This window comes from Ischnura elegans, chromosome 5 (genome assembly GCF_921293095.1).
Source record: "Ischnura elegans chromosome 5, ioIscEleg1.1, whole genome shotgun sequence".
In the NCBI taxonomy this organism is placed as follows: Eukaryota; Metazoa; Arthropoda; class Insecta; order Odonata; family Coenagrionidae; genus Ischnura; species Ischnura elegans.
In genome coordinates, this window is record NC_060250.1 from 45,234,875 (window position 1) to 45,262,529 (window position 27,655).

At 37.3% G+C, this 27,655-nt stretch overlaps 1 protein-coding gene across 1 annotated transcript in view; it reads right to left on the reverse strand.

Moving 5' to 3' along the window:
• LOC124158797 (laminin subunit alpha-like) overlaps positions 1–27,655 on the reverse strand; it is a 129,280-nt gene that overhangs the window by 9,902 nt on the left and 91,723 nt on the right. Inside the window, exons 39-53 of the mRNA XM_046534115.1 lie at positions 27,121–27,400; positions 24,411–24,550; positions 23,164–23,297; positions 21,788–21,943; positions 21,009–21,196; positions 20,216–20,424; positions 15,498–15,651; positions 13,245–13,428; positions 12,993–13,123; positions 11,038–11,328; positions 5,045–5,252; positions 4,838–4,945; positions 4,440–4,661; positions 3,994–4,346; positions 977–1,212 (exon numbers count right to left, since the gene is read on the reverse strand). Coding sequence (XP_046390071.1) covers positions 977–1,212; positions 3,994–4,346; positions 4,440–4,661; positions 4,838–4,945; positions 5,045–5,252; positions 11,038–11,328; positions 12,993–13,123; positions 13,245–13,428; positions 15,498–15,651; positions 20,216–20,424; positions 21,009–21,196; positions 21,788–21,943; positions 23,164–23,297; positions 24,411–24,550; positions 27,121–27,400 — 2,994 coding nt within the window. The remainder of the gene's footprint in view (positions 1–976; positions 1,213–3,993; positions 4,347–4,439; positions 4,662–4,837; positions 4,946–5,044; positions 5,253–11,037; positions 11,329–12,992; positions 13,124–13,244; positions 13,429–15,497; positions 15,652–20,215; positions 20,425–21,008; positions 21,197–21,787; positions 21,944–23,163; positions 23,298–24,410; positions 24,551–27,120; positions 27,401–27,655) is intronic.

Sequence of the window (27,655 nt, forward strand, 5' to 3'; positions counted from 1 at the left end):
CCCCTTTTATTTCTGCTACAGCAAAGGAACTCTGATGCAAACACCACCATCTCCTGGGAAGGTATATCTTAGATAAGTCAAATCACTAGTCATAGTCCGAGTACAAACTAAAATGGGAAGGACTAATAAATTACCTCCCATTGTTTCCAAAAAGAATCAGGCTTATTTATTGCTTGCCACCACCAGGCTCGATTTTTTTTGTAGTGTCATCATTTTTATTTTGCCTTATGAAGTCATTTTATTCATTCATAATTCACTAATTTTAAAGAGTGTTATTTCCTTTTTTATGTATGCCAGTTTCTGAAATAATAATTTATGGTTTTAATGAACTGGAGAGTGAGTTTCATTTCTGTTCATGGATCAAGAGACGAGACTCTCTACCAACCTCTGCCGCAATCCTTTTTACCCACCATTCACCCTGCCCCAACAGTAAAGCCAGGGAATACAAGAAATTAAATGTGGTCAGGAAAAAAGCTTATCCTGTTTTTCAGGCATCATTTCACTGTTAAAGGCGACAAAGGTTTTCACCATGGATTTTGTGTGGCAGAGATTCGCAAGGATATTGATTGTATATGTTTTTCCCAATCCAAAAATAATCTGGGCTGGACAGGGAGCATTATAGTATGGAAGGAAAGGTGGAGAGAAACCTGGCATCAGCATCAGTCTGCTCATAACAAAATGAGCCACAGGGACCACAGTTCAAAGTTCCATCTATCAGACAGAAGAGTTCTAAAATTGAATTACCCTCCATGAATCATTTAAGCCGAGACCAGGAAACATAGAAAATTTCCGCCAATGCTAGGATTTGAATCAGAGCCCAAGAAGTAGGTGGCCAACACTCTAGCCACCACATCAACCCAATCCCCTGCCTGTTTCTAAGAAACCAATTATAATAATATAATGGCTTAACATTTAGGAATTCTGAACAGATGGGATTATTTAAATTAATGAGCTACATAACAGTTAACATTCTTACCAGGCCGTTTGTAGAAAGTGTTTCCTGTCAGCGCACACCTCCCTAAAACAGTATTACGGATTGCTGAAGCATTTGCAAAGTTGATCAGCTTTGAACCAAATGTAGCATCCCCAATGCATCCAATTAATGGAACTAGACTAATGTCTGGACTAGTTCTATTGTTAAAACCTGCAGGTACACCACCAAAGTATATATCTCCTTTATTAATTTTCAGACTTGTGTCGCTTCTCTCAGACCTATAAAAAAGAAAGAGGTCATAACGTTAGCAAACTATTAACCAGAATCATGGTGAGAAGTAATTAACCAAAAATTAATTCCACATGTAACATGCCAATGTTAAGCAGCATGAAAAAATCTATAATTTTGGGGCTGAACACAATGAAAAAATAACCAAGTCAAAGGTTCAAGTTAATGGAGAACTTGGATATTAAAAAAAATAGAGATCACAGAGGTAAATGACAAAACTTGCACAAATCAAAAAATCCAAGGGTTGTAAAGCTCTGCTCTCAAAAAATGTTGTCGAATTTCAAAAGGTGAGAAAAACAGCCCTTTTAAGGGTGCATGGTCAATTCGGGAGGGTCTGGCATGACAACTGTCATTCCGAGAACTTTGACGCAGGCCACTTCCTCATGCAGCATGAGGCAGCATCAATGGGGAACGAGAGGCTGCAATGCTATTTAGAGATGTATTATGAGGAAGAGCATTGTAACGATGCTTTCACTCTGCTTTTACAAATACAATATTGAAGGTTCTACTTGGTTGAAAGATGGTATATTGGGAGAAATAATGCACTTCGAGCTAATTCAACAATATTTATTTACTGTATAAGTGTGTGTAAGAAACACACCCCTATTTTGAGCATCAGAGCCGAAGAAAAAAAATTTTTTAATCCTATTGCGCAGCGCTGTAGATGTATGTCTGGACTTTCAACAATTATCAAAATTTCCACTTTCAATGTAAATATACTAAAACATGACATTTTCCAGCTAAATTTACACAACATGTATGGCACTCGGAGATAAGTTGGTATTCACTTGTAGTCTTAACCTTATGATGCTTACAGGGATGGTCAGATTGGATACCTTGGATCTAAATATCCACAGATAATGCCCTTAACCTTATACTTTGAATCCAAATTTGTTCAAGAAATTGAATCTGAATCCAAAATTTAAATCAATACTTTTGTGAATGCCACGTCCCATAAGAGGGAGTACAAAGAGTTCCGATCCTCTCTTTGCATACACCATTGCACTGCGATGCTTGTTCTACTCATGAACAATTTTGCAGGTTAAAAGCTCTTGTAGGAGTATTGCAATAGAATTTCAGTAGTGGAAAATTTTAAAGCAAAACATGACAGACACATAGCATGAATCTTCCCAAGAGATTGAACAACAATCAGGGGAATCTCCGCTCCGGAAGATAATAACCACGGCATAGATTTCACAAAACCACCGTCGGCCCTCCATCAGCCCATGCCTCTAGAGTTTTTTTTCCTTCCTGAGACCACACAGACCATAAATCATTATCTTTGAATGAAAATATCAAGTTACATGAGAACAATGGAAACGTGTTTCATCCTTACTCCATCTCACCAACTGACCTTTTTTGGTCTACCAGCTTCAATTCTCCCAGTTTCTGGAGGACAAATGCTAGGTGAGTCACCTACTGAGCCCAAAGATATCTCGATAGCTTTCAGCATTTAAGTTTTTTAAGCTCTAATTGATTGACACAAAGCTTTATAGTTACAATGCAAACTAATATTCAACATAGACCAAACAGCACAATTTCGGAAGAAACAAGCATAGCATAAGCGCATTCAAACAAGATGAGACGGACTGGAAACTTCAGGCAATGCAAACTGCATACATCGCATTACTGCACCTTTGCCCCTTTCCTTTGAAGGCAACAATGTCACATGCAAGATCAGACGTGTGTGTTCCTTGCTCCTTTGCTCATAGCCTAATTGTTTAAAAGAATTGCTCTTTGATTGGAAAGAATTTTAAAGAAATTGAAAATTGCTCCTTGCGCTCCTTCCCCTCTACCTCTCCTTCAGCACTCTTCACTTACAAGCATTTCCGATTTCTTCCATCTGCAATTTAGTCCAACAATGTACACACTTATTTGAATTTTTTAAACCGCAGGTTTTAACACCAATATAATTTTCAATTGCAATAATCCTCATAACAGCATCTGAAGATGATTTTTGAAAAATCAGCCCTTAATAGCATATGATAATTACTCAGCAAGACAGATACTGACTATTAACCAGCTATTTTCCTTCAAAATTATGCATTTCTCTACGCTTGATATGCGATTACTATTTGCAGTATAAATGCCACAGGATGCCCTCTCATAGCAGTCAATTTAGCTCGCCCTTCAGAGCAAAAAATCCCGCGTGATCTTTTCCATGATCACCTCTGAGGTACCAACGCAACGGTGCGGTGCTTAGGAGTAAGAAATGCAAACAGGAGCATTGTAAAATTATGTCACTAAGGGAGAAACTCCCCTGCCTGCCGCTTGTTTTTGACATAGGTTTTCAAATGTCTGACTCACACTGAAAACCAAGGCCACTCTGTTTCCCTTGGACTTGCAATCTGGGAAGGGGGGTATAAGAAAATTGTGTAAGAGTTGCATCCCCATTTTCAGTTGCAATTTATAGGCGAAAAGGTGAGTCTCTTACACGCATTTGCACGGTTTATATGTATATTCTACAACTGGGTTTGAAGCGAGCACATCAATCTCCCTCGGAGGGTTCTACCTAGGATAACAATTCTATCATTGAAATCATATTTTAATTAAATAGTGTGGAATGAGAGCACCGTGCATTATTCCTCCCTCATAAGAAGCTATATTCCCCTTGCAGGCAGTTCCTATACCTTATCAGCTGCTGAACCCATGGAAGCAGAAGTTTCCCACATAGCTCAGTCTGCTTCAAAAATGAAGCGACTAGAGAATGAATGAATTGTGCTTTATAATAGTGGTAGAAGAACTGCTTCAATAAAAACAACAATACTTACTGGAAGCGTTTGTAGTCGTCAACCTCCAGAGTCAGGATATTTGATTCATAAGTTGCAGTGACAGAATGCCATGCACCATCATTATACATAATTGTATCTGAAGAGGCTTGATTTGAAGATGAGATTTGCATCTTTGCATGAGGTCCATTTAGAATCAAGATTCCATTTACGAGGGATAAAGATATAGTATTTGTACGATTCAAATCAGTGGCAAAGAATAACAGCGCATCCTTTTGGGTAGTGTTGAATTTAAAGTTCAAATCAAAAACTTGGAAGGAATCATCATCGACATCGATACCGCTCCAACAAACAAAGCCATCGTAGCCCCTTATAAATGAAACAATGTTGCTTTTCTGAAAAGCAAAATAAGTATTAATGAAGGAACAGTGTTTATAATTTTTACATAAAAAGTTCACAAAATACTTTCAATAACTGAATTTACGAACTTCTGATGGGCATCCAGGGGTTATTCCAAAGGATTTGATGCTTCCACTCAAATCCAAGACATTTTCAAGTTCTACACCATCAATGCAACCTTCAAAACTCTTTTGAGAGACACTCTTCAAATTATGCTCACCAGGATAGCCCCCAAAATATAAGTACTCTGAAACTACCAAATATTCAGCTTTGCCCGTTGAGTTACCATGAACCTCATCATCGCCATCCACCTGTAAAGCAATGAAGTCAGTTTAGTACTAACCCATGTTAATCAAATAAGCCATTCACTTAAAAACTCTTCATTATTAAAAATTAACAGCATCCATTTAATGGCTAAAAAGGAAAACAAGAGCAAAGGCTGAGAAAATAAAAATGGCTATAATTGATCACAAAAATAACACGATACCGTGAGTTTTGCTAATTTCTTGTCCCTGGCAGCTTCAACATCATGCCAATTGTCATCACTGTAAAATCTTGCTGACTCAAGAGTTGTAACAGAGTCCCCTAAATTAAACTGAGAAACACAAAGTAAACTGAATGAGTGCCAAGAAATTCTTTTCACAGTAATGGCTAAGAATCAACTATGTAACAATTTATACTATTTAGTACATACTCGAAACACCACTTTTTGGTTGACAAGCTCAACAGACAAGAAAGAACTCCCTTTTTCTGCCAAAAATAATAATCCATCTTTTGCATAAGTTTTAAACCTAAAGCGAATAAAGCTTTTGTGTTTCCAGAGATTAGTAGTCCATTTTAAGATAGCATAGCTATCATGTCCAAATTTCATTCCTGTTGGCGGCACTGTGACCAATTTATGCCTGTAATCAGAAGAAATCAAGCATTAAACATCAATTCTCCACATACATTGCAACATCATGGACACCATCAACTTTTCAGTACTGCAGAAATCTTAATTTTTAGCCGGGATGAGTGGGTTTGGTTCTTGGCTTAGGTTCTAGGTTCCCATTTTCAGTTCAGATTCTCAGTTCTGGTTCTTAACTTTGTATTCAATCAGCTCTATCTTCAATGGCAAAAGGAGTTTTGATCATATTTGTATGCATATAAAGGATAATATCAATTTCATCTGTGTAGAAGTTTCCTTTTCCTGTTGCTGAAATCAATTCAGGCCAATAAGAGAAATTGTGGAGAACGATTATAATGTGATGCAGAAAGGCATTCCTTCTATTTTATACTACAATTTGGATTTTTCTCTTTCAAGAGCAGACAATAAGCACAAAATGTAAGAAAGCTCAGATGCCCGATAAGTGACCTTGTATAGCAACATGCGCCATGGTGAGTTGTAGCTTCTTTATCTCTGTTATAAGTAACGATAAAATAGCAAGAATATTTCAGTACGTATTAGCAAGAGAAAAATGAATCTACCTGGTAATACTTCTCCATCAGCATTCTTCTGCAAAGATGTTAAAACCTTCGACTCAGCTTGCTGCTTTCTCTTCATGGGGAAGGGGGACAATGCATACCATTGTCCCCTTTCTGATACCAACGTCAGATCCTTTTTGTACTTAATTTGATCAAATGGTTTTAAGTCATTCCCAGATCATTAAAGGCTACTTTTTTAAGTTTCACTCCACTTGAATTTGACTTGAATGATTATGTTACAACTGGTGACACAAGTTATCCTCCAAGGGCAACTATGTACTATGATGGTGGGCTGGGAAGTCAATAATGACCTAGGCCCCTTTTATTCACTCGCTCTTCTGCTCGCCCTCTTGAAAAGAAAAAGCCTAATATTTATCACACAGTTCACCCAAAAATTCTTTCTTTGATCCAATCTGAGTCAGTTTGAGTACCTATGAGCCGTGGAAGAAACAAGGTAGTGCTTCTCTTGACATTCTTCAGATGGGTGAGGGCCTATTCTTTAGAAGAATATTCTGTAGAAGCATATTGTCAGTTCCCAAGTCTGAAAGAAGTTAGCCAAGTGTTTTGATAGGGCTTTTTAGTCGTTTAGCAACTAACTGTTGGTAACCTAGCATGGCAATCTGAACCCCACCGATTAGCATATGCACCTGCTTCCATCATTTGTACTAACTATCAACTTTTTTGCATACTGAAATAAGATTTCTTTGGATTATCTTGGAAGTCATACGGTGTCGGAAGTAGGTACAATATACAGCAGGGAGGGGAGGATACAGCAGTATGAGCCGGTGAAACTGGGAACCAAAGAACCAAAACAACCTATAGTTTAAAAAAAAGAGAAATGGAAAACTAGTTACAGTACACTCCCGATTATCTGGGCTAATGATGGGGAGAGACGGCACGAATAACACGTTCCGTGCTGATGACGTAGCGTCTACGTCATGGCAGCCACTACCCAGTGACTGATGACGTAGACGCTACGTCATGGTTCCCTTTTGCGTTATATTCCACCCTGAGCGCCAGCCACCGCATTTAGGGTATGGAAGAGGGTCAGTCACCACTCTTCGCCTATTTGCCGTGCGGAAAGCTCCGAAAAAATTTTTTTTTCGATTTTTTCTGTGTTTTTCTAATTTACCCGGTTTTGCTCTGCAAGGACGTCTTTGGGGGTGGCTTTTTACAATGTATTTTTTTATTACTTTCATTTTATGATGCAGAATATAGTTACATATTCTCAAAATTGTTCTTATACCTTAAAAAAAAACTTTTACAAATATTCAAAGGGAAATAATAAAAATATACTTTTACATTTGACGAGGATAGGTAATTACTTTATTACAAGGTATTTTATCTTTCTTTATGACTTTTAACGCAATGATTAGATTGTGTTTATTTAATTGGTTTTTACAAGAAGGAATACAAATATTTTTCCGTTGTTGTTATTTTCATTTTTAACTTCAATTAACGCTATCGTGGTAAATTGCTTAGCTGGTTGCCTAATTTCGGACATACTCCAGGTATGTGTATTTTTATCCTTACGATAACAATAAATGCTTCCGTTCTTATACTTTTAAAGTTTCAGAGTGAATTTTATTTGCTATGATTTCATCATGGCAAAATTTGTTGTTATCCATATGTTTATTTGCTGCTATGCATGAAATAATAAGTATATTTGCATAAATTTTACAATAACTTCAGTAAAATCCTGGTTCCACATTGCAATTTATTTTTACTATTTAAATTTCATGCACAATAGCTAGACTTCCCCATCCTTATGTTCACTAGCATTTGAATTAGAGTCTCATTACTTGATTTTTTCCATAATATCCGAAATACTTACAAGCATTCTATTTGGCATCACCCCCAACAAAAAAATGCCAAAGAGAACAATTTCCAGTAACCCAGTCACATGCCGCCGAACTCGGAGAAACTGATCCGGCCCGAGGTTATAAAATGGGCAATACGTGTCCTGAAGGAAATTTACTAGATGGAAATATTTAACCATAGAAGAATTTCCCCACTTTTTGGCCTTATTTTTCGTGCTAGAATTATCCAAATCTCCCGTATCTCCAATAACTGAAAAGCTTTATCTTTACATGACTTGCATTGCTTGAGGAGAGAGAAGTCGCTTGATCAATTCATGTCAATTCTCCAAGCCCTGCAAATCAACGAGAACCTATCTACGTTCTCCGACTCTAACACTCCTCTGGCCCACTGATTATTCAAAATTAGCCCCATGTAGACGCATTCAAGGAAACAATGGAAAAAGTAGTGACCCGCTCACGTGATCTGAGTTTGGAAGAGTCTATGGTTCCATGGAGAGCTAGGCTGGGATATAGTGAATATATGAGGGGAAAGCGCTACAGGTACGCAATAAAGTTGTATATGTTGACAGAAGCAAAGGGTTTGGCGCTGCAGGTCCTCCAACTCAGAAGTGTCTGGAAAAGGGCATTCGGAGAAGATGGTAAACAAATGATGGAGGATCATTTTGACTGAGGCTAATCCTTTTATATTGATAACTTTTATAACAGCGTAGCCAGTTCTAGATTCCATCCAAATGGGAAAACTAACGTGACGGAGATACTGAGGAGAGGCAAGAAAGTTATTCCTCTTTTGGTACTCTGCTACGAATTAAATAAAGGTGAGGTGGTGGAGGTCTTGCATGAGTATAAAATCGGTATCCTAAGGTGGACGGATAAGAGGGAAGTGCGATTGATCAGCGCTGAATTCAGTGCAAAAAATGAACGAATCTACGAAAAGACGAGGGTGCACGCTGAGAAAGCCACAGGCGGTGGTTGAATATAGCAATTACTATTGTGGCCTCGATCATTGGGATCAAATGATGTCTTACTTTCCCATTGAAAGGAAATCCATCAAATGGTACTAAAAATTGGGAATCCACCTACTGAAATCACTGTTGATGAACCGTTATTTTTTATTCAAAGAAAATTTTTGAAAAATTCCTCTCATCGACTTTCTAATTCCAATTATAGAATCTCTTATGACAATATCTGTACCTTCGATCCCTTTGAGGAGATAGTCGTCTTAGCCCGCATCAACCAAAACCAAGGGCTTAGGACATTTCCCCGATTATATGAAAAACACGATAGGCAGAAAAGACGAAAACAGAAGAGATGTAGGCAGTGCTTCAAGAAGAATGTCCACCAGGATACATAATATTATCGCCCCACCTGCCTACCTGATCCTCGATTGTGTCTTGACTGTTTCCAGAAGTATCACAAAAATTTGTGATGCAGAAAATTATTTACCCAGCGGGGAAAAATTATTTTTTAATGTTTACCTTTTATATTTTATATTTCAATATTTATTTAAAAAGATATTATTTTATGCGAAGTACTTAGTAACTGAAAAATTATTCTAAAAATGCAGGTCAATTTTTGATTTGAAAAACAATATGTTTCATTGCAACAATTCTTCGTTTATACAAATTTTCCCTTTCATTTATAAACCAATGTATATCATTATAAAATCTTATCCAGAGGATATCATATCGTTCATAATAATTTTTCCACCATAGGGAGCAACACTTTTGCTGGAAATATTGGTAATACTCGCAATATTTTCTTTTGAGCAAGAGAACATTTAAAATCGTATTTGAATGTATCATTTCCAGATTATAAAAATAATGTTTGCTGCATTACTATTTCCATTAGTTTTTTCCAGAAAGTGATAAGGTCTGAACGGGTTTTCGCTACAATACTGACAAAGAGCAAAGAAATGTGGGAAACATGTAGGTGTGTTGCGGGTAGGTATCAAAAGTTTGGCAGGATACTTAGAAAATTTAAATTTCAAATTTTTAACAAACGAAGGGTTATTTAAAAAAAAAAGTGTGAAAAGATGTAGCAGGCATCACAAATCATAAAATCACGTCGTTAAAATAATAATAAAAAAATACAAATTTTTGGCAAAAAGTCAGCCACAGGGCATTTTCTTCAAAAAACGGTCAGCACGGAATGTGATAATCGGAAAACACAGATAATCCAAACTTTCACTTAAATGTCTTGTAATGCTCATAATTTACGTAAAATAAACAATACATTATTATTCATACAGTTATTCTGTTATTTAAGAGTGCTTCCCGGGCTCATTGAGAGCTTTCTTTGACAGTTTGCGATAATTTTAGCGTCGATAACATGGTTGCACTCATATTATTAATGCTCCATGTAAGACCTGGTTTCGAAAAGCACACATCCATGGCTGTGTGATCATGGTTACCGATAAGTGGTTTACACGAATGCTTCAAAACCACTGCTCGGCGTCAGAAACTACACTGTCAGGCACCACGCCACGTAGTCACGTCTCGCAGAAGTTGCCCAGGTTCTAACTGCTGCACGATGTGTATCCGTGATCAAGGAGCATGGTCGCGCACTGCGAGGCTTGGAAAAAAGGAACACGGTGCTCCCGTGAATGCAACTATCACATGATAGCTTCCATTTTACGAAGGGGATTCTAACGGAAATAATAAGTTCCGTGTATCCTAGCATTAATGCCATTATTCCGATGATTTTGAGTTAGATTTTTAAAAATAAAGATCGTGGAAAAAATTGAGCGGGAGTGAAAATCATGCACGGATAATCCGCAATTCAGATAAACCGCAGCCGGATAATCGGGAGTCTGTTGTATTAACTAATTCTTAACAGAGGCTGAACTTTTCTTCTAGGTGACTAAAATTCTGTGTTGATCCAAATGACCTAGCAATTCACCTTTAACAAAATGAAGATATCTTACTGCAATATTATGCAAAGAAACTAGATTTGCTACATAGCACTGTGGGAATGGTATTAGGATTGGTCAAATGAACTAGAAAATGGCACATAGGAAATTGGTTTATGGAAACTAAATTTAGCTTCAAACCAAAGATAAAAATTATATTATGATCCCAAAAAGATAAAATTTAGATGATAAGCAATTATTTTTGATTTTCGGGAGTTATTATTTGCGATAGGTGTGGTAGTTAAATTTTAAACAACAGAACTGTTTTTGACAATTTCATATCAATACGAAATGTCCATTTCTTTAGTTGTAAGTTCGATAAATTTATACTGATCTCCTCTTCCCCTGATTTGAAAAACAACATATTTCATGTCTACATTAAAAAATTTCAAATACTTATTTCTCACTGCCAATTTTACATGTAGCATACCCAAAGTTTATTTGCATCCTTACAACTTACTTATTTTTCACATTAACTATGTTAATATCAATTACCTTTGGTTTGTTCCATTAATATTTTCAGCTTCAATGAAGTTCCAAAAGGATACCGGGTGATCGTCAATTTTAAGTTCTTCCACATTTCCGACAAAATATGAATTTTCTATTTCTCTTGGAATATTATAATGTTCAGGGTAGCCACCAACAATTATCCGAGATAAGTTCTGGTCCAAATTAAGGACAGATGAGGGCCCCATGAACACTACAGAATCTGAGTCAGTAACTACTTTCCTTATTCCTCTTCTGTCAACCTCTTCTCGTAGAATAAATTCGGCACTTCTTCCAGACCTGTCAATAAAGATAACTAATTAGGACACTATTGGGATAAAGGGGAGGGGGCGGCAAGTGCGGAAAATCCATTGGGGTGCAACCCCATGCTTAGTCTGGTGGGAAACTTGAAGCCAGGGAAAAAGAGTACCATGGTTTAGAATTGAATGGTTACCCATCCAACTTTTGTCTGGATGCAGCAATTATTAACTTAACACGTTGCGTACGGATGGCAAGAATTCTCGTCGTTTTTTTCTCGAATGTTCCGGACGGATGATGAAGATTCTCGTCATTCAGGCACGTCAACCTAAACAATATTCAAGCGTACAACACCTATTCGTTAGTACGTTTTCAGTTGTTGTTCGTTACTCATAATGAATTGATGCATCATAACGTTTGATTGGGTAAAGTTATATTTAAACATTGGCTTTTTAACCATGTTTAAACCAAAGGCATTACGCCCTAATAGGCACATATTTCCAATCTCGGGGTTCCTAGGAATTTAAATTATACCCCGGTATGCAACGTGTAAAGTGATCTATTAGGGAATGGGCCCTCAGTTTGGTAAGGTCCTTGCCCCATGATTTATTGAGTACAGAGAGACTTATTCAGAGAACTTCATAAAATAGAAAAGAAAGCTCTGTGATTCATAAAAAATTCTATTGGCGTACAGAGAGCGTTACACAGATGTTAAATGAATTAAGCTGGGAATTGCTAGAGACTCAAGAGGCTGCACACCAGGCTTACATTGCTTAAGCAATTGAGAATAGATATCTTTCAGAGCGAAACATGGAACATCGTATTAGAACCCCACAATTTTTCCACATTAAAAAAAAACGATAAATTGAAAGAGATATTTTGCCAGATAGGTAGGTTTGGGAATTAGTCTTTTCCCTGAACAATTAAGGACTTAAATAAATGCAGTTTTGTTAAATAAATTTTGTTAGAGCATTTCCTTTGTATTTGTAAATGGCTGGTGTCCTAACATCCCTGCCACACACCTATTTAAGCGGCTTGCAAGGTCAGGGGCACAGCTAGGAATTAAGGCTGGGGAGGGTTTAGGTGCAACTAATACCGGGGTGTGTGGGGGTATGGAATACCCACCAGGATAAGCGGTAGGTGCGAGATTAATAAATTGCGGAATTTTTCAAATAAATGGTTCAAAAGATGGTGAGTTTTACGGCTTTCTGAGGGATATTTTATTAATCCTTACGCTATTATATTAGTAATTTCAATCCAATTAAGTAAAATGGATTAAACTTAGACTAGTATTCTCCCAGGCGACAAATTGTCTCCTTTCTCCGGCGGGACGTGCTAGAGACTTGGGGCGGGCCACAACTCTCGCGCAGGCACTTCACGAATTTCCTTTCTCCCATTTTCGGGAGAAAACAGAGTTACAGACTTGCCCTCCAGGAGACAGAATGACACCGTGTATGGAAGGGAAACTCTGCCTAGCGGAGGCCCACCATCCTCTCATTTGTAACAGACCCTCAAGCATTTGGCATTTACATTCAGTTAGGCATATATTATTATTATAATATGTATTTCTCCATTGTAATTATGGACACCCACAGCATAACAGCAATGTAAAGAATTAAAAAATACCTTCACATAGCTAACTTGAATATTTCATAAGAAATAAACTAAAATATGTACCTAAATATAAATTTCTTATTAATCCATACCTCTGGCAGATGATTTGATACCAGTTGTTATTAGAGACATATTTTCGAAGTTCCACTTTGGTTGGCTTTGATCCCAAATCAATAGTTAAAGTAGGATAACCATTTTCAATCTGTAATGCCATGTAATCATCCTGAACGAAAGAAAAAAACATTTTTAAAAGTAAGGAAAACTGTTAAACATACTCTAATCAGTAAAATCTATTTCATTATTAGAACCAGCATATGCCACACCAATTCATTAAACATAGTTACCGTTTTAAAAGCCCCTGACTTAGAACTGGTCCCATTCTCATTTCCTAAGAATAGAAGAAGACCATTTGTTTCATTGGTCTGGAAAAATAAGGATATTTTCCCAGAATGCTGTATTTGAGAGAGCACAGGTGGATTGTGTAGGACAAGGATTGAATCTCTCACTAAGCGAACACCAACATCAACACTGTGAAATAGTGAAAAACAACAGGCATAATTAACAGGTAATATATCAATCACAAAAGACACACTCCCCAAATACGCTAGTGATGGACACTGTGCGAGTGAGACAGTTCAAATCTGCAGCTCAGCAGATAGAGCTCTGAGGGGAGCGAGTCTTATTTGGTGAGTCGCGACTCCCTCCCCTCCGCAGACCGCACACGACTCCCTCCTCGCACACTGTGCGTGTTGGAGGCGTGAGTGGTAGAAGTTGGCTCCATGTGCACTGGAATTGTGCGAGGGGAAGTCAAGACTCCCGGTACTCACGACTCGCTCAGTGCACAATATGCACGTTGGAGTCGTATGCGGTGGGAATCGGACTCCATGGGCACACGGCTCATTTCGCGCACACTGTGTGCGTTGGAATCGTGAGCGGTGGAAGTCAGACTCCAGGCACACACGACTATTGCTGTATACTTTCGAGCTCATATGCATAGAACCAAGATTTGTCACCTGTTTAAATGCTATACACGGCTTTTAACACATCATAATTGTATTTTTTGACCATTTTTTTTTTGCATCAATCAACACAAGAATGTTTTTGAGTGACCGTCAAATTATGTGGAATCCAATGCGCACAAATTTTTTTCATAGCTAAATGCTTGAGTAAAGTCTTGTGTATGCTTGTCATACTAATTCCCAAGAATGCCTGCATCTCACAATATGTCACATGACGATCTTGATCTGTAACTTTGTGCACAGCATCCATGTTTTGTGGCACTATAACCAATTTTTGACGAACATCTTTAAATTTGTTCTTGAGTGAACAACAGTCACGATTGAATTCACTAAACCAGTGATATACAGTAGTTTTACATGGTGCAAAATTGCCAAAAGCCAAAGTGAGTGGAGAGATTCATTGTTGTTGAAATAATCCTTGTCAATGGTCATAGTTAATCATCAAGCGAAAATTCTCATTCATTCAGTTCATTCCATTGTTTGGCTGAGATGAAATTATCAACTTACTGTGAACAACAAAAATAGTGCTCACACATTAGATGTTATAAGTAAATATAATGTCAGAAATTTCAAACTTTACAGTGTACAGTGAGTCCTCGTTTAACGTCACCTACCGTTCCTGAAAAATGTGACGATAAACGAAATGACGTTAATCGAAGCATAATATCCCATAAAAACAATGTAAAAATTGAATATCGGTTCCTAGACCTCACAATTCCTATGCGAAAAAATTTTACCGTATCATATCTGGGGCATTTTTTACGATGGGAATGCCAAACTATGGCATAAATACGAGTTCCTGTCTTCATCGACAACAATAGCAGCAGTGACGTAAATCCTTCTCCATTTTTGTATCTTCCCGCATTTGCTTTTCTGCTTCGCGGTCCAATGAATGCTACCAGACGCTACAGACCGGGGATCCGGTGCTCCGGTCCATAGGCCCTCGCTACGAGAATTTCTTTTCGGACCGGTCAGGAGGGAAATCAAAATGGCACAAATGAGCGAGGGCGGGCAAACTGGGATTATGAAATCGAAGAGATGGTTTTAATTGCGAATTGAGGCGGGCGGGCGTCGCCTGGGCATCATCATCGCTGAAACATCGCAGTAACAGGAACCAAAATTATTGTGAACATTGTTTTCTTGGACATTGTCGTGTTAATGTCTCTGATGCTAAAATTTGCCAAAACCGTAATCACAATTAACAATACACACCGTTTTACACTTTGAATAGACTGACCGCATTACCGCCCACGAAATAAACAACCTGTAACGCCTGCCAGTTCGCCTTTTTTCTCGCGCGAAATTTAAAATTAGTGACGTAATCGCGAAGCGAAGCGGCGATAAACGAATCACGGTCGTAAAATTTTCGTGACGTTATCGCGAAATGACATTAAACGGGGTGACGTAGAACGAGGACTCACTGTATATGTGAGATGACACATAGCAACACCACTGTGGCCAATTCTGGATATATAAATAATAACCCTTGTATTTTTCATGCTGATGATAACTGAACACAAACATATGGAAGTGATCAAGTGATCCTTGAGCAATTCATTCGGTTTAGAAAGAACTTACTTATTTATTCTGTCCCGAGCAAGATCAATCTTCTCTCGTAAACGATTGATTTCATTCCTCAGATCTCTCAAGTCATTCCCCAGCATACTTTGATTGGTGGTAATACTTTCCATCGATGCAATTATGTCATGGATATTCTTTGTTGCGTTTCTTTCTATTAAAAAAAATATAATGTGAATCAGAGAAATTGTATGTCAATGTCAAATGATTTTGTCATTTGTTAAAGAAGCAACCTAAGATGCTATTGTCATGATGTGAGCCCTCAAAGAACAGGAACTTCAATATGGCTATGGTTGACCATGAATATGTTCCAGAAATAGAGAGGACTTTTGGTTGAGTCAATTGGGAAAACAATGATCATACAGGTATCCCCATTAGAAGTAAAAGTATGTGACACAATGATTGCAACACGAGAAATGCCCTCACTAAGCCAAAATTCTTGCTTTATGACAACTGCAGGGGTATTCTTTGGAGTGAAACTTCCCTCTTGAGAATAGAAAGGGACGAGAAATGCTATGATTTCATTGAGAAGGGGATTTATTGTATGGTAGTCGTAAGTGGTTCACATCTTTGAAATGGCAGTATAGAAGCTTCTAGGCGATTGCAGATGCAACATCCAATATTTGATGCTAACAGTGGATTCCCTCAGGAAATTTTTAACAGGATGACATTCTGAATCCAAAAATGAGAAAAATGTATTTAATAGATAAGACATCCGATGGCAAATCCCTTACATTGCAAGTAGCCTAAAATTCAAGGAAATCTCATGCTTGCAATTTTTTTGTTCATACTTCATGAAGTTGGTGATAGTTAATGAAAATAGGTTTCATATCTACAAAAATTCTTAGGAATATAATGTGGTCTTGCCATTAAAAGTAACTTCGTAATGTGATTAAGCTCTGTAAGCTCATGCTACAGCACACTCCCGATTATCTGGCTGCGGATTATCCGTGCATAAGTTTCACAGCCCTTCGATGTTTTCTATAATCTATATGAAAAATAAAATCAGCCACAAAAACACCTAGCCCAGCAAAATATACTGACACAAGGTTACACTGGGCTCTAGGGGTTAGATGGAAGATGGGACTTTCTAGTCCCAATCTCACCCAATAAAGACGTATTATTATTATTATTATTTCCATTTAAATTCACTTCATAAAATGGAATTATTTTATTTACTTGCTGACAACCCAGACGGCACAGAATCCTCCGTATCTAATTCGTATGCAGATAGTATCCATTGACTACCGCTCCGTCGCTTTTCGTCAATGGATACTATCTGCATACGAATTAGATACGGAGGATTCTGAGCTGTCTGGGAAGGAATGTTTCAAATTTATTTGGACGTCTGCTCCAGCATTGCAGAGGGCGTTTGTGGTGGAAAAAAAACCTTGATTAATCTAGAATATTCTTTAGTGGTTATCCATAATCGAGAATTAAGAAAAATGTTATCTATGATCTTTGATTTATTTTTCACAATACAAATGCGCAATTATTTCTGTAGCCTCGCATGCGGTTGAATACAGCCCATAGGAACCAGAGATTTCATCGCACGGAGGCATGTTTATGCCACGACCAGTCAAGGTCAAACTGGAAAGGAAGGGAATAGTGTAAGTGAAGGCAGAGGGGGAGGTTGAAGTAGAGACAAAGGAAGTAGAGATTGCATGAGTCACAGCCAAGCGCTCGCCTGCATAGGCAATTTGCTGCAGTATATGAAGCAGTGGGAATATGAGTACAGTCACGTTATCACCACTAACAAGATCAGATGAGAAAACTGTCAATGAGTCCAGGAAACAATCTAAACTAACATTACAAGACAGGAGAGTATCGATACCTCCACTGCACAAACGCTCAATAATCGCCCACCAAATCAAATCCGCTCATCTAGTAGCCCATCAATCCGAATGTGCTCAGCTGGCAGTAGCCGGAGCATAAACACTCACCTCCAATTCTCCAAGCTTCAGAGGTGAGCGTTAATGCTCCGGCTACTGCCAGCTGTGCACATTCGGATTGTTGGGCTACTAGATGAGCAGATTTGATTCGATGGCAATTGTTGAGCATTTTTGCAATCATCCCCTTTAAAAAGACTACTACATTCATGCAAATAATTTTAAAAGATCACTGATTTATGCAAAATTGTTTAAATATGCATTCCTAAATAGGAGTTCTAAAATTATCTTACAAACTGTTCAAATGAGCTTTATTATGTTTAGTCAGTTCCATACAATATTTTTGGGAAAGATGAACGAAGTTTTGGGGGGTGCTTATGCCCCTATCCCTTGTTACGTTCCTACCTGGGGAGTGAAGAATGAAAAGGCAGGGTCAAATGGAGAGGACAGGGGATAAAATGAAAGCCTATGATGCTGATGCATCAGATTTCAGAACAGTAGTCAAAACACCATACCCAGAAGGGACAAAGTAATTGCAATAGGGTGGGATGGGAGGAAAACCGAGAACTTGAAGCAGGAGGATCACATGGAGCAGCACCAAAGATTTGGCCATGGTCCTTATATAGTGGTTGCAAATGTCCGGTTCGGGAGTATTGCCTGAGATTCCGCTTTTACCCCTCAAACCCCTTGATGCTTGAGAATGCTCTGTGATTCAGTTACACCTGTGCTTGAAATCTTCTGCAACAGCCCTGTATTTGAAATGAAATATGAAATGGAAAAATTTTCTATAATATGAAATGAAATTGATGGAATCATTAAGTTCTTCAATGTGTAAAAACATTACATATGAAGCCTTCTGAACACTGTCTAAATTTCTGCGTATAATATTTCTTCAAAAAAGGAATCCCCTCCTTCATCCAACATCACTTAGAAACTCAGGGAAGGCCAAATCCATGGCCCTTATGTACTGGTTGCTAATCTCCAGCTCGGGAGTGTTGCTGAGATTCCGCATTTACCCCTCAAACGCCTCCCCTCAAACACAACTCTGGGCACAGTCGTGCTGCCACTAGGGGAAATGTGGAACTAACTGCGCTGTCGGCGGCGGTTCGAAAGAATATTGGGACGAGAAGGAGTATGATGTGGACGATTTATTAGAGGAACGATCAGATAAACTGAATAATTTAACCGTGGAAATGTGCTGTGGGCTATAAATCGCTAATTTTATAATTTTGGCAGGTAAATAAGACATAGTGAAGCCGAAGTAATCATGAATTTACTCTCCATTAGGGTTTATCCTAACTCGCGGAATATTCTGATTAAATCCTTGGATCTAACGCGGCGATAGTTCAAAAAATGTATAGGGACATGAAAAATCATTCCCCCCTTAAATGGCGATTTTACACAGCGCAAGTAATTGCACAACGTGACGAAAGTTCAGTTTATCTGATCCTTCCTCAATTGAATCGTCCACATCATACTCTTTCTCGCCCCGATATTCTTTCGAACCACCGCCAACAGTGCAGTTAGTTCCATATTTCCCCTAGAGGCTGTGACTGCCCAGAGTTGTGTTTGAGGGGAGGCGTTTGAGGGGTAAAAGCGGAATCTCAGCAACACTCCCGAGCTGGAGATTAGCAACCAGTACATAAGGACCATGGATTTGGCCATCCCTGACTTTCTAAGTGATGTTGGATGAAGGAGGGGATTCCTTTTCTGAAGAAATATTATATGCAGAAATTTAGAAAGTGTTAAGAAGGCTTCATACCTAATGTTTTTACACATTGAAGAACTTAATGAATCCATCAATTTCATTTCATATTATAGAATATTTTTCCATTTCATATTTCATTTCAAATACAGGGCTGTTGCAGAAGATTTCAAGCACAGGTGCAACTGAATCACAAGAGCATTCTCAAGCATAACATGTTTTGAAACATAGATTTTCTTTTAAATAACCATGGTAGTAACACTTTCACTAGCTCTGTCCAGTTCCCATCTTATTTTCTTATGTCTCATCCATAAATTATTAAATTTTTTGAATTTTACCCTCCCCCCCTAAATTGCATTTGAGCGAGGGTCAGGGGTTCACCTAGAGGGTTCAAATTTTTCAGGCCTTCTTTTTGATCAGTCCCACAACTTTTTTCATTGGGCCAGATGGAACTGAAAAAAAATCAATTTTTCAGATCCACCCCAGTGTACAGGTCATAAGAAGAGATTTAGAAAAACGTGTACGTCCACATGCAATCATTTCATGATAGATCTATAAAATTCTTCACAAGCAGATCATATTGCCACAAGATTTATACCAATTGAGAAAAGATATTAGAGAAATGGGAAATTCTATCAGGCATAGAAAATCATATTAAGTAGGGCTGGAATATAAGAAAATTTTTGATGAGAGATGGCTGGAACATCATTAAATATGGAACTTTATCGCAAGCAGGGTGATAAAGAGTGAATTCGAAGAAACACATAGCCCTAGGGGACTTAAATGGCTTGAAAATTTTTTCCTTGTGGCGACTGCCCACAATATATTTGCTGAGGTCATCACAATCCTGAGATGCTCCATTTTTCGAAATAGATGCATTTCATTACGTCAGCAAATAAAAATGATGAATTCATGAAATATTCATCACTACGCAAATGAAATACATAAAGCTGATTTAATGTAATATACACTTTTCTGATGCATGTGAATTGACAGCAACACATCAGTATAGGCAACCCGCATACCTCCCAAGCTCTACCAGAAGTAAATTTCTGGCTGCGTGCCAGGGCTCCATTGCATTATACAATACTGCAATGAAATCAAACAATAATACAAATGATTACCTTGAGATTTCGTAAAAGTCATGTTTGATTCCGCTAATAAGAGGATTTCTCTTAAACCCTTGGCAGTTTCCAATTGCTCAGGGGTTTTTTCAGCGATTTGTTTAATTTTGGGCAGCACTTCTTTGGTCCAGTTGATTGCATTTTCAGATGTATTCAAAGCATTCAATAAAATGGAATTGGTATTCTCAGGAAGAACACCCTTCATTGTCCTGAAAGATATTCAACATGACTACTACTGTTATTATCCAATCAAATCATCCCGAGTCCTGAAATGACTCAAACCAGCATTGAGCCATAGACACACAGTGCCATTGGATGAATTTGCACAAAAATGTGATATGGTGAAAACTTCGTAATCCTCATTTAATTTTTAGGATGAAAAGTGCATCATAAAACTGAGTCTTCCAAAATATGTAGTAATTTTTGAAGAAATACGACAAACTAAATATTTGGATTTTTGATGAGGGAAAATGAATTTTTCAATGAAAACATAACAAAGATTTCATCAAATTTTGCTTTGGGTCAATGATTACAAACAACCTCACTCGAAACCATGAATAAATCAAGTAACAACAAAAATAAATACAAGTGAGTCAAATTCCAAATATTTGCAACATCCAGTAGGCACTTTAGAGCTCATATAAATGGAATTATGAAAAAACTGAGCCACATTCACCAGAATCAAGTGTTGAAAGATATTGGTCAATAAAATGAAATACAGAGTAAGGATTAAAGTGATTCCACTCATGACCATTAATAGCGTGAATAGATCTCAATGTAAGACTGTACTTACTGATGAGTACTCCTCAATGTGTCTCTGTTACGGTCATTTAAAGCTTCTATACCATTTACTTCAGATTCACATTGCTTTAAAGTAGGCATTAAGACAGTCTGGGTGATGTTGATTGTGTCCTTTGCATCCCAAAGAAGCCTAGATGACTTTTCTTTAGATGCTAAACTCTCATTTGGCCGCCCTTGTATCTGTTTAAAAATATATTTTTTAAATTAATTCATAAATCTTTTTAAAATCAATATGTTTTTCATCTATATATGTAATTCTATAACATGTTTTTCCATCCCAACATCTCCATCAAAGCAATTGAGAGTCACGATCCGTGCGTTAAAAATGCCCTGGTAGGGGATAGCAACCGGCATTACGCCAGCCGATTGCTGGCGTTGTTTTTGATGTTATATAGCTACCCCAAATTCTACTTGGGGGTGGCTTGCCTATTTTGAGATAAAGAATCAAGGGGGCGTAATATTGCGCCACAAACAGCATCTTCATCATAATAGTGAAGCCGATATCTTTTACAGAATAGTCCTGTATATGGAGCTATATCTCAGCTCCTTGGCCATTAGAGCTAGAGAAATTTACCCCTTTAAATTTATCATTGCACACTACCCTCCTATCAAATTTGAACTAAATCTGCAGGGGACAATGTAAGTTCCAAATTGGTCAATTTTCAAACTTTTCGTTCATTTTTCACATAAATTTGGCCACAGTTCACTATATATCTAAGGAAACTCAAAATAATATCAAATATAGAATATTAAAGTAATATTTTATCAAACCAATGAATATGCTTCATCTCCAGCACTCCAAGCATCATCTGCACTTTTTTTAGCATTCTTGATGGCATTTACTATGTTCTTATATGAATTGGCAGCTTGCACTGCATGCTCAGAAATATTATGAATTTCAGAAAACAGACCTCCTAGCTCTTCTGCCTGAAAAATAAATAAAAATTCCATTCAGTTAACAATTGACGAATTCATGAAAATGGGTCAGATTTAGGTTCAATATCCCCCTAGGCCAGAGATAGGCAACGTCAGCAACTAGTGGCTAGAAAAATTATAGTTACTGGAGCTCGTGGAGATACTTGCAATATCTTTTAGATGAAATTATTACATTCTGTCAACTTCTTTATTAGTTCATTAATATAACGAATCCCAGAGATTTACGTGCTTGAGACTATATAGACCATGAGAGTTGAGTAGTGATTTTACAGACCTCATTTTTGAAATTATCCGAAGAAAAGGTAAAATATCAGTTTTTTTAATGGAGTAACATGAACATAAATAATTAAATAACATGCCTTTCCAGGTAAAATAAAATTCAATGAAAGCAAAATTAAAAAAAAAGTTTTTCCTATCACTACGCTCCATGTGAATTATAATATGAAGACATTATTTAAGGCCATGAAATCCTTACTACATGGGTAATGATTAAAGGTATACAAAGAGACACAATGTACTACACAAAGAGAGAAATTATAAGTTGTGGTGATGTAAATATAATATGAAAAAAATACGGCTACCCTTGCCATATACTCCATGGTTGGAAATAGTTTACCTGCAAATATTCTAGAATACACTCCTAATATTCACAATGTAGGCCAAGGCTGAGAATGCATGGCTACCACCCTTGCTGGAGTGTTAGGATACACTCCACCAAGAAGTTTATTTTTACCAGAGACATTTATGCTTTATATTTCTCTCTTCTCAAAGCAACCCCATGAAAATCATTAAAATCTTAAGAAAAATAAGCTATCAAAGGAAATAATAGTAGATGGAGAAGCAGAACCGAGAATGGGGACCAAGAACTGATGCCAGAAACCAAGCCAGAATCGAAACTGAAAAAAAAATGGAACCAACTCATCCTTCAATAATGTTCTTAAAAAATGATATCAATTAACTTGAAATCAAGAACCTAATAGCATCAGAATGAAACAATAACAAGCTAGGGACCATCCTTATTTAATACATACTAGTAATTTTGAATTGACCATTTTCTGATACAACCATTTCTCATGATAGCCAATATCTCTTTTGACAAGTTAGCAGAAAACATAGATTACTAGGACTATGATTATTAATACCCTTGCAAGTGAATATGTTGGATGCAAATAGGATGTAGTCACTAAAAACACAAAATTAACCAAACAAACCTTTTCAATGAGAGCAATCACATGAGCCTTAGCTGAATCGACAACCTCACTCAATCCTTTCATTCCCTCTTCATTTGAAGATGTTCTGTTTTCAATTATGCTTATCATCTGGGTCAGCTTTTCCTTCATTATATCTGAAAATAAAACAAGCATTTTCTAAACTAAATATCATAGATAAAGCATTAAAAAGTTACTAATATGAATAATGCCTGTATTAAAAAAAGGAACAATAATGCATAGTACCAAACTAAATTGCTGAACGAATAAACCATAATGGTTAAAAGTGTACGTAAAAAGTTAATCTTAGCAAAAGACAAATCATGGAACATTCAGTTTTGCAATTAATGCTCTCACCACTCAGCTACCGAACTGTTACCAGACATTCTAAAATTCTCGGGTATGGGGAGTACAGCAAAGGTTAGTGATTTGTTGCTAAGCAGATATTTTAGATCTCACTGTGTGAGCATCAAACTTCCATCATTTTCTTCTTTGATATTATTAGGACAGTAACTTAGGTCAATAATTTTTCAACATTAAAAATGTTGTAATATCGTTTCTTGTAGCATATATATTAACATACCACTTTCGTCGGGACCGTGACTTTACTTCATTATAATAACAAACTTGCGATAAAATTGTTGATATAAACGAGAGTATACTGTAGTATTAATCAATTTTTATATTAGTGCCAGGACCATGTCCTCAAAAGAGGTTTCAAACCTTTGGTCTAAGAAATACCCTACAACAAAATAAGGAAAGGAAGGTTTCTTCATAAAAAAATTTTAAAAATTAGGTCCAGTAAAAATTTCAGCAAAAATCCCTTCATGATGGTAAAAAACGGATGCAGTTAGCTTATAATAATCAGTAGGAAAAAGGTTCATTAAAAAGCAGTTCAGACAAAACCCAAAGTTCAGAAGAAAATTATATTTCAAGAGATAACACTGGCTCAGATGAAAATACCAGTGGAAAAAATCAGAAGAGCCATTGAACCAGTATGATGCCATCAAAGTTTTTTTTCCGAACTGACAGTCGTGCAAAATTTTTCCAGTATTGCCAATTCCAAATGAACTAAAGTATCTATTTTCTTATCAATACCTGCATCTCTCTATACACCTAATTAATCAATAATTATACTTGAGTAAAATGCAAAAAATTTAACTTTTCTTGTTCAACAATTCAGTATTTCAGGACCTGTAAATCATTTAGAATCAAAGACGATTTTATGGATAGCACCGATAAATACTTACTCAGATTTTCATTACTGCTTCCAATTGCATTCCATATTTCAGTGGAATTTTTCAAATAAAGTTGAGCCTCAGTTAGAACAGAATTGGCTTCATTTGAAAGGTTCATTAATATGCTTGTTTTATCTGTAACTCTAGGAATTCTGTAAAAAAAATTTAGAATTCATTTCACTTTTCAAACAAGTCAAAAAGTTACCTTACAAGCACAAATATAAGAGCAGCAAGGTGTTTTAAATATGTTAGCATATTTCAAAATTTCAATGAGGCCTAGCTTAATTTCAATTATGCGTCATCAATATATAACATGCATTATTATGTTACCACAACTTTTTTTGGCCTTCATAACCACAATATTTTATAAGTGTAGCAAGAGGGTACATATACATAAGTCCAGGGGAGGATTCAATATCAAATTTGGGGGGGGAGGTCATGACATGGGTCTGGGGAGTATGGAATACCCCTGGGGCGTGTTTACAGTAGGGAGTGCTACGCTCTACAATACATACAACTCAAACTTCTCTCATCTTTGGATATTGTAGTCATGCACTTGTATTCACACTCCCTTTACTCCTTTACAAGGACACAAAAACTATTAACCCATTAGTGCATAGCGTCCGATGCATCGGACGGGTGTATTTTATTTTTTTATGGGCTCCAGTTGACTTGAGCCACATTTTAATACTGTATAAGTTTAAATGGATGTCTGTCTTCACCCCCCCACTAATATTTTAGTTGAGTCATTGAATTTAATGACTTGAGAAGCGTTTATGTGAGACATGGACACGTTCGGTATATCGGACGCTATGCAATAATGGGTTAAACTAATAAAAATTATAATTTTTGATAAAACTTGGGGGGGGGGGTCATGACCGCAGTGACCCTCCCTAAATCCACCCCCACATATGTCATAAGGGAACCACAAAGCATTTATGATGCTAACAATGGTTAAGGAGATCCACCATGCACACATAATTATGCTACTGCAAATTAGTGGAAAAAATATCTGCTTGGGGATTTACCAAAATTCAGGCCAACATTTCCTTCCAGAGGGCATTAATAATTACAGTTGGCAAACTAACGCAGTTTTTATGAGAAGTATGAGTTTTGATACACAAAATCAGTTGGCTTTTGCTGTAAGCTTATCGCCTATTCATTAGAGAAGGTTTTCAGCCAATGTAGGAAAATATAAATACATAAATAGAGTAGGTGTTTATTGGATTTTTACAAAATCAGATAAACACCAAATCACCATGGAAAACAGCGTTATCTTGCATAAAGGAATTAATTCATCTGCAAGTGCTGAAGCTCCTCAAATAATTTCTGTTTAGCTCAAAATGAATTCTAATCGTACAAAACAAGGGCACTTGAGAAGCCTTACTATTGAAACCTTTTCATGTAACCAGAAAATAATCCTTGCAAAGACTGCAAGAAGAAAAACTATGTGAAAGTCTATGATGCCACCTGAAGAAAAGGAGGAAGGGTGGAGTGAAAATCATGGCCGTGCCACCGCAGCAACAGACCTCTTTGTAAAATTGAACGTTTTCTTCAGCATCTCCCGGAGAAAAGAATGAACTTAAGAGATTAAATGTCCATTTACAGTCCGGCCGCCGAGAGTTGTCCGTTGACAGCTCAGAAGAAGGGGTGGGGAACCCTTTGCCAAAACGGTTTGCAGCCAATCGCTGTCCCCCAAACGCACCTCACACCCTCGCTTAGTCAAGCAACGTTGTCACATGCTAATGAATCACCGAAACAGAACTTTCCATAGATTGTCTCTTTGCTCTTGCGTGCGTTCTTAGTTCACTGTGCTGTAGGTGTTGCTGTGGTGGTGTTTCTGTGTGTGGTGGTGTTCTGGATAGTTACTTGTGCTTTTTCCAACGCTTTTCACGAAAACTTCTCAGCACTTTCGGCGGAAGTATTTCAATTTCTCAATTATGTTTCGTTTTAAAAGCATAGGATAAAAAGAATAGAAGGAAAATTACTTGCTTTATTTAATGTCAAATCAGAAACTGCATTTGGTTCACTGGAGTCCTTTCTATGATTGTTTTTTTTCCTAGAGTTATCATTTACACTCCGGCATTTAAATTAGCAGCATTTTTCTATATTTTACTTCAATTACCAGTTCTTTTGAGGGCAATACGTGATATTGGCGCGATCGCTATTTTTCTCAGTGAGGGCAGAGTAGTAGAAAAGTAAAGGATAAAAAGGTAATGCTGACCGCGACTCTTCCGTTGGCCCTTCCATGACCACCTAGATACTCATAGTATCTGAGTATCTAGGTGGTCATGGAAGTACCATGGAAGGGCCATGACCACCTAGATACTGAGTATCTAGGTGGTCATGGCCCTTCACGCCCGTCGTCCCTTCCGGCTCCTTTCTTCACGGAACCCTTTTGTTTACATGTGAGGTGGGCGTTTCCCTTTCTGACCTGGCAACATTGCCCCCTACCCCTTCTAGCTGTCAACGGACAACTCTCGGCGGCCGGACTGTAGGTATGCTTATTAAAATTAACATTTGACCAGCATACTTTGAATAATTAGAAATAGAACAATGTATTTCATGTCCACTTCAATGCCACAACCTTTGTAAACATCACATATTGTAGAAAAATAGGTCCACCGCTGAGGCAAGAGGGTATTTAACTCGTTGAAGAATGGTAGTTGATTTCAGGCAGGATAGAAGGGAAAGAGATATGTAAGACCAGAAATATACTTACCCCATTTCACCAATCAAATGCATGGCTTTTTTGAGGGTCTCTTCAGATTTGGTGCTTTCCTTTTTCAAATCATCCAGCTTATCATTTAGAGTGGCAACCCCATTCTTCATTTTTTTTAGTATTGAAGTCTGGTTATCTGCTGACCTCACCAGGTTCTTCACATTGTCTAAGTCTTTTTTGCATTTAATCAATTCATTTGCAAATAAATTTTTGATTTCACTAAAATCAATGTCTTCAATGTTACTTAAAATTCTTTGAGCCTCTTTGATATATTTTGAATCTGTAGGGAAGACAATAATTCATAAAATTCCAGGGCTGGTAATGGTCCTTAATAGAAGAGATTATACCAAAGCAGTGCCAATGCACACTAAATGTGCATTATGCACATGTACAACCATGCAGTTTGTGAAAGTACATAAATAGCACATTTGTACTATAAAGACTCAATTGCCTGCATGGGGTTTCTGAAGCCATGAATCTCTTGTTGATCAATGTTGATGAACGTTAAAACCTTGTAATATCTATGTTAACAGTA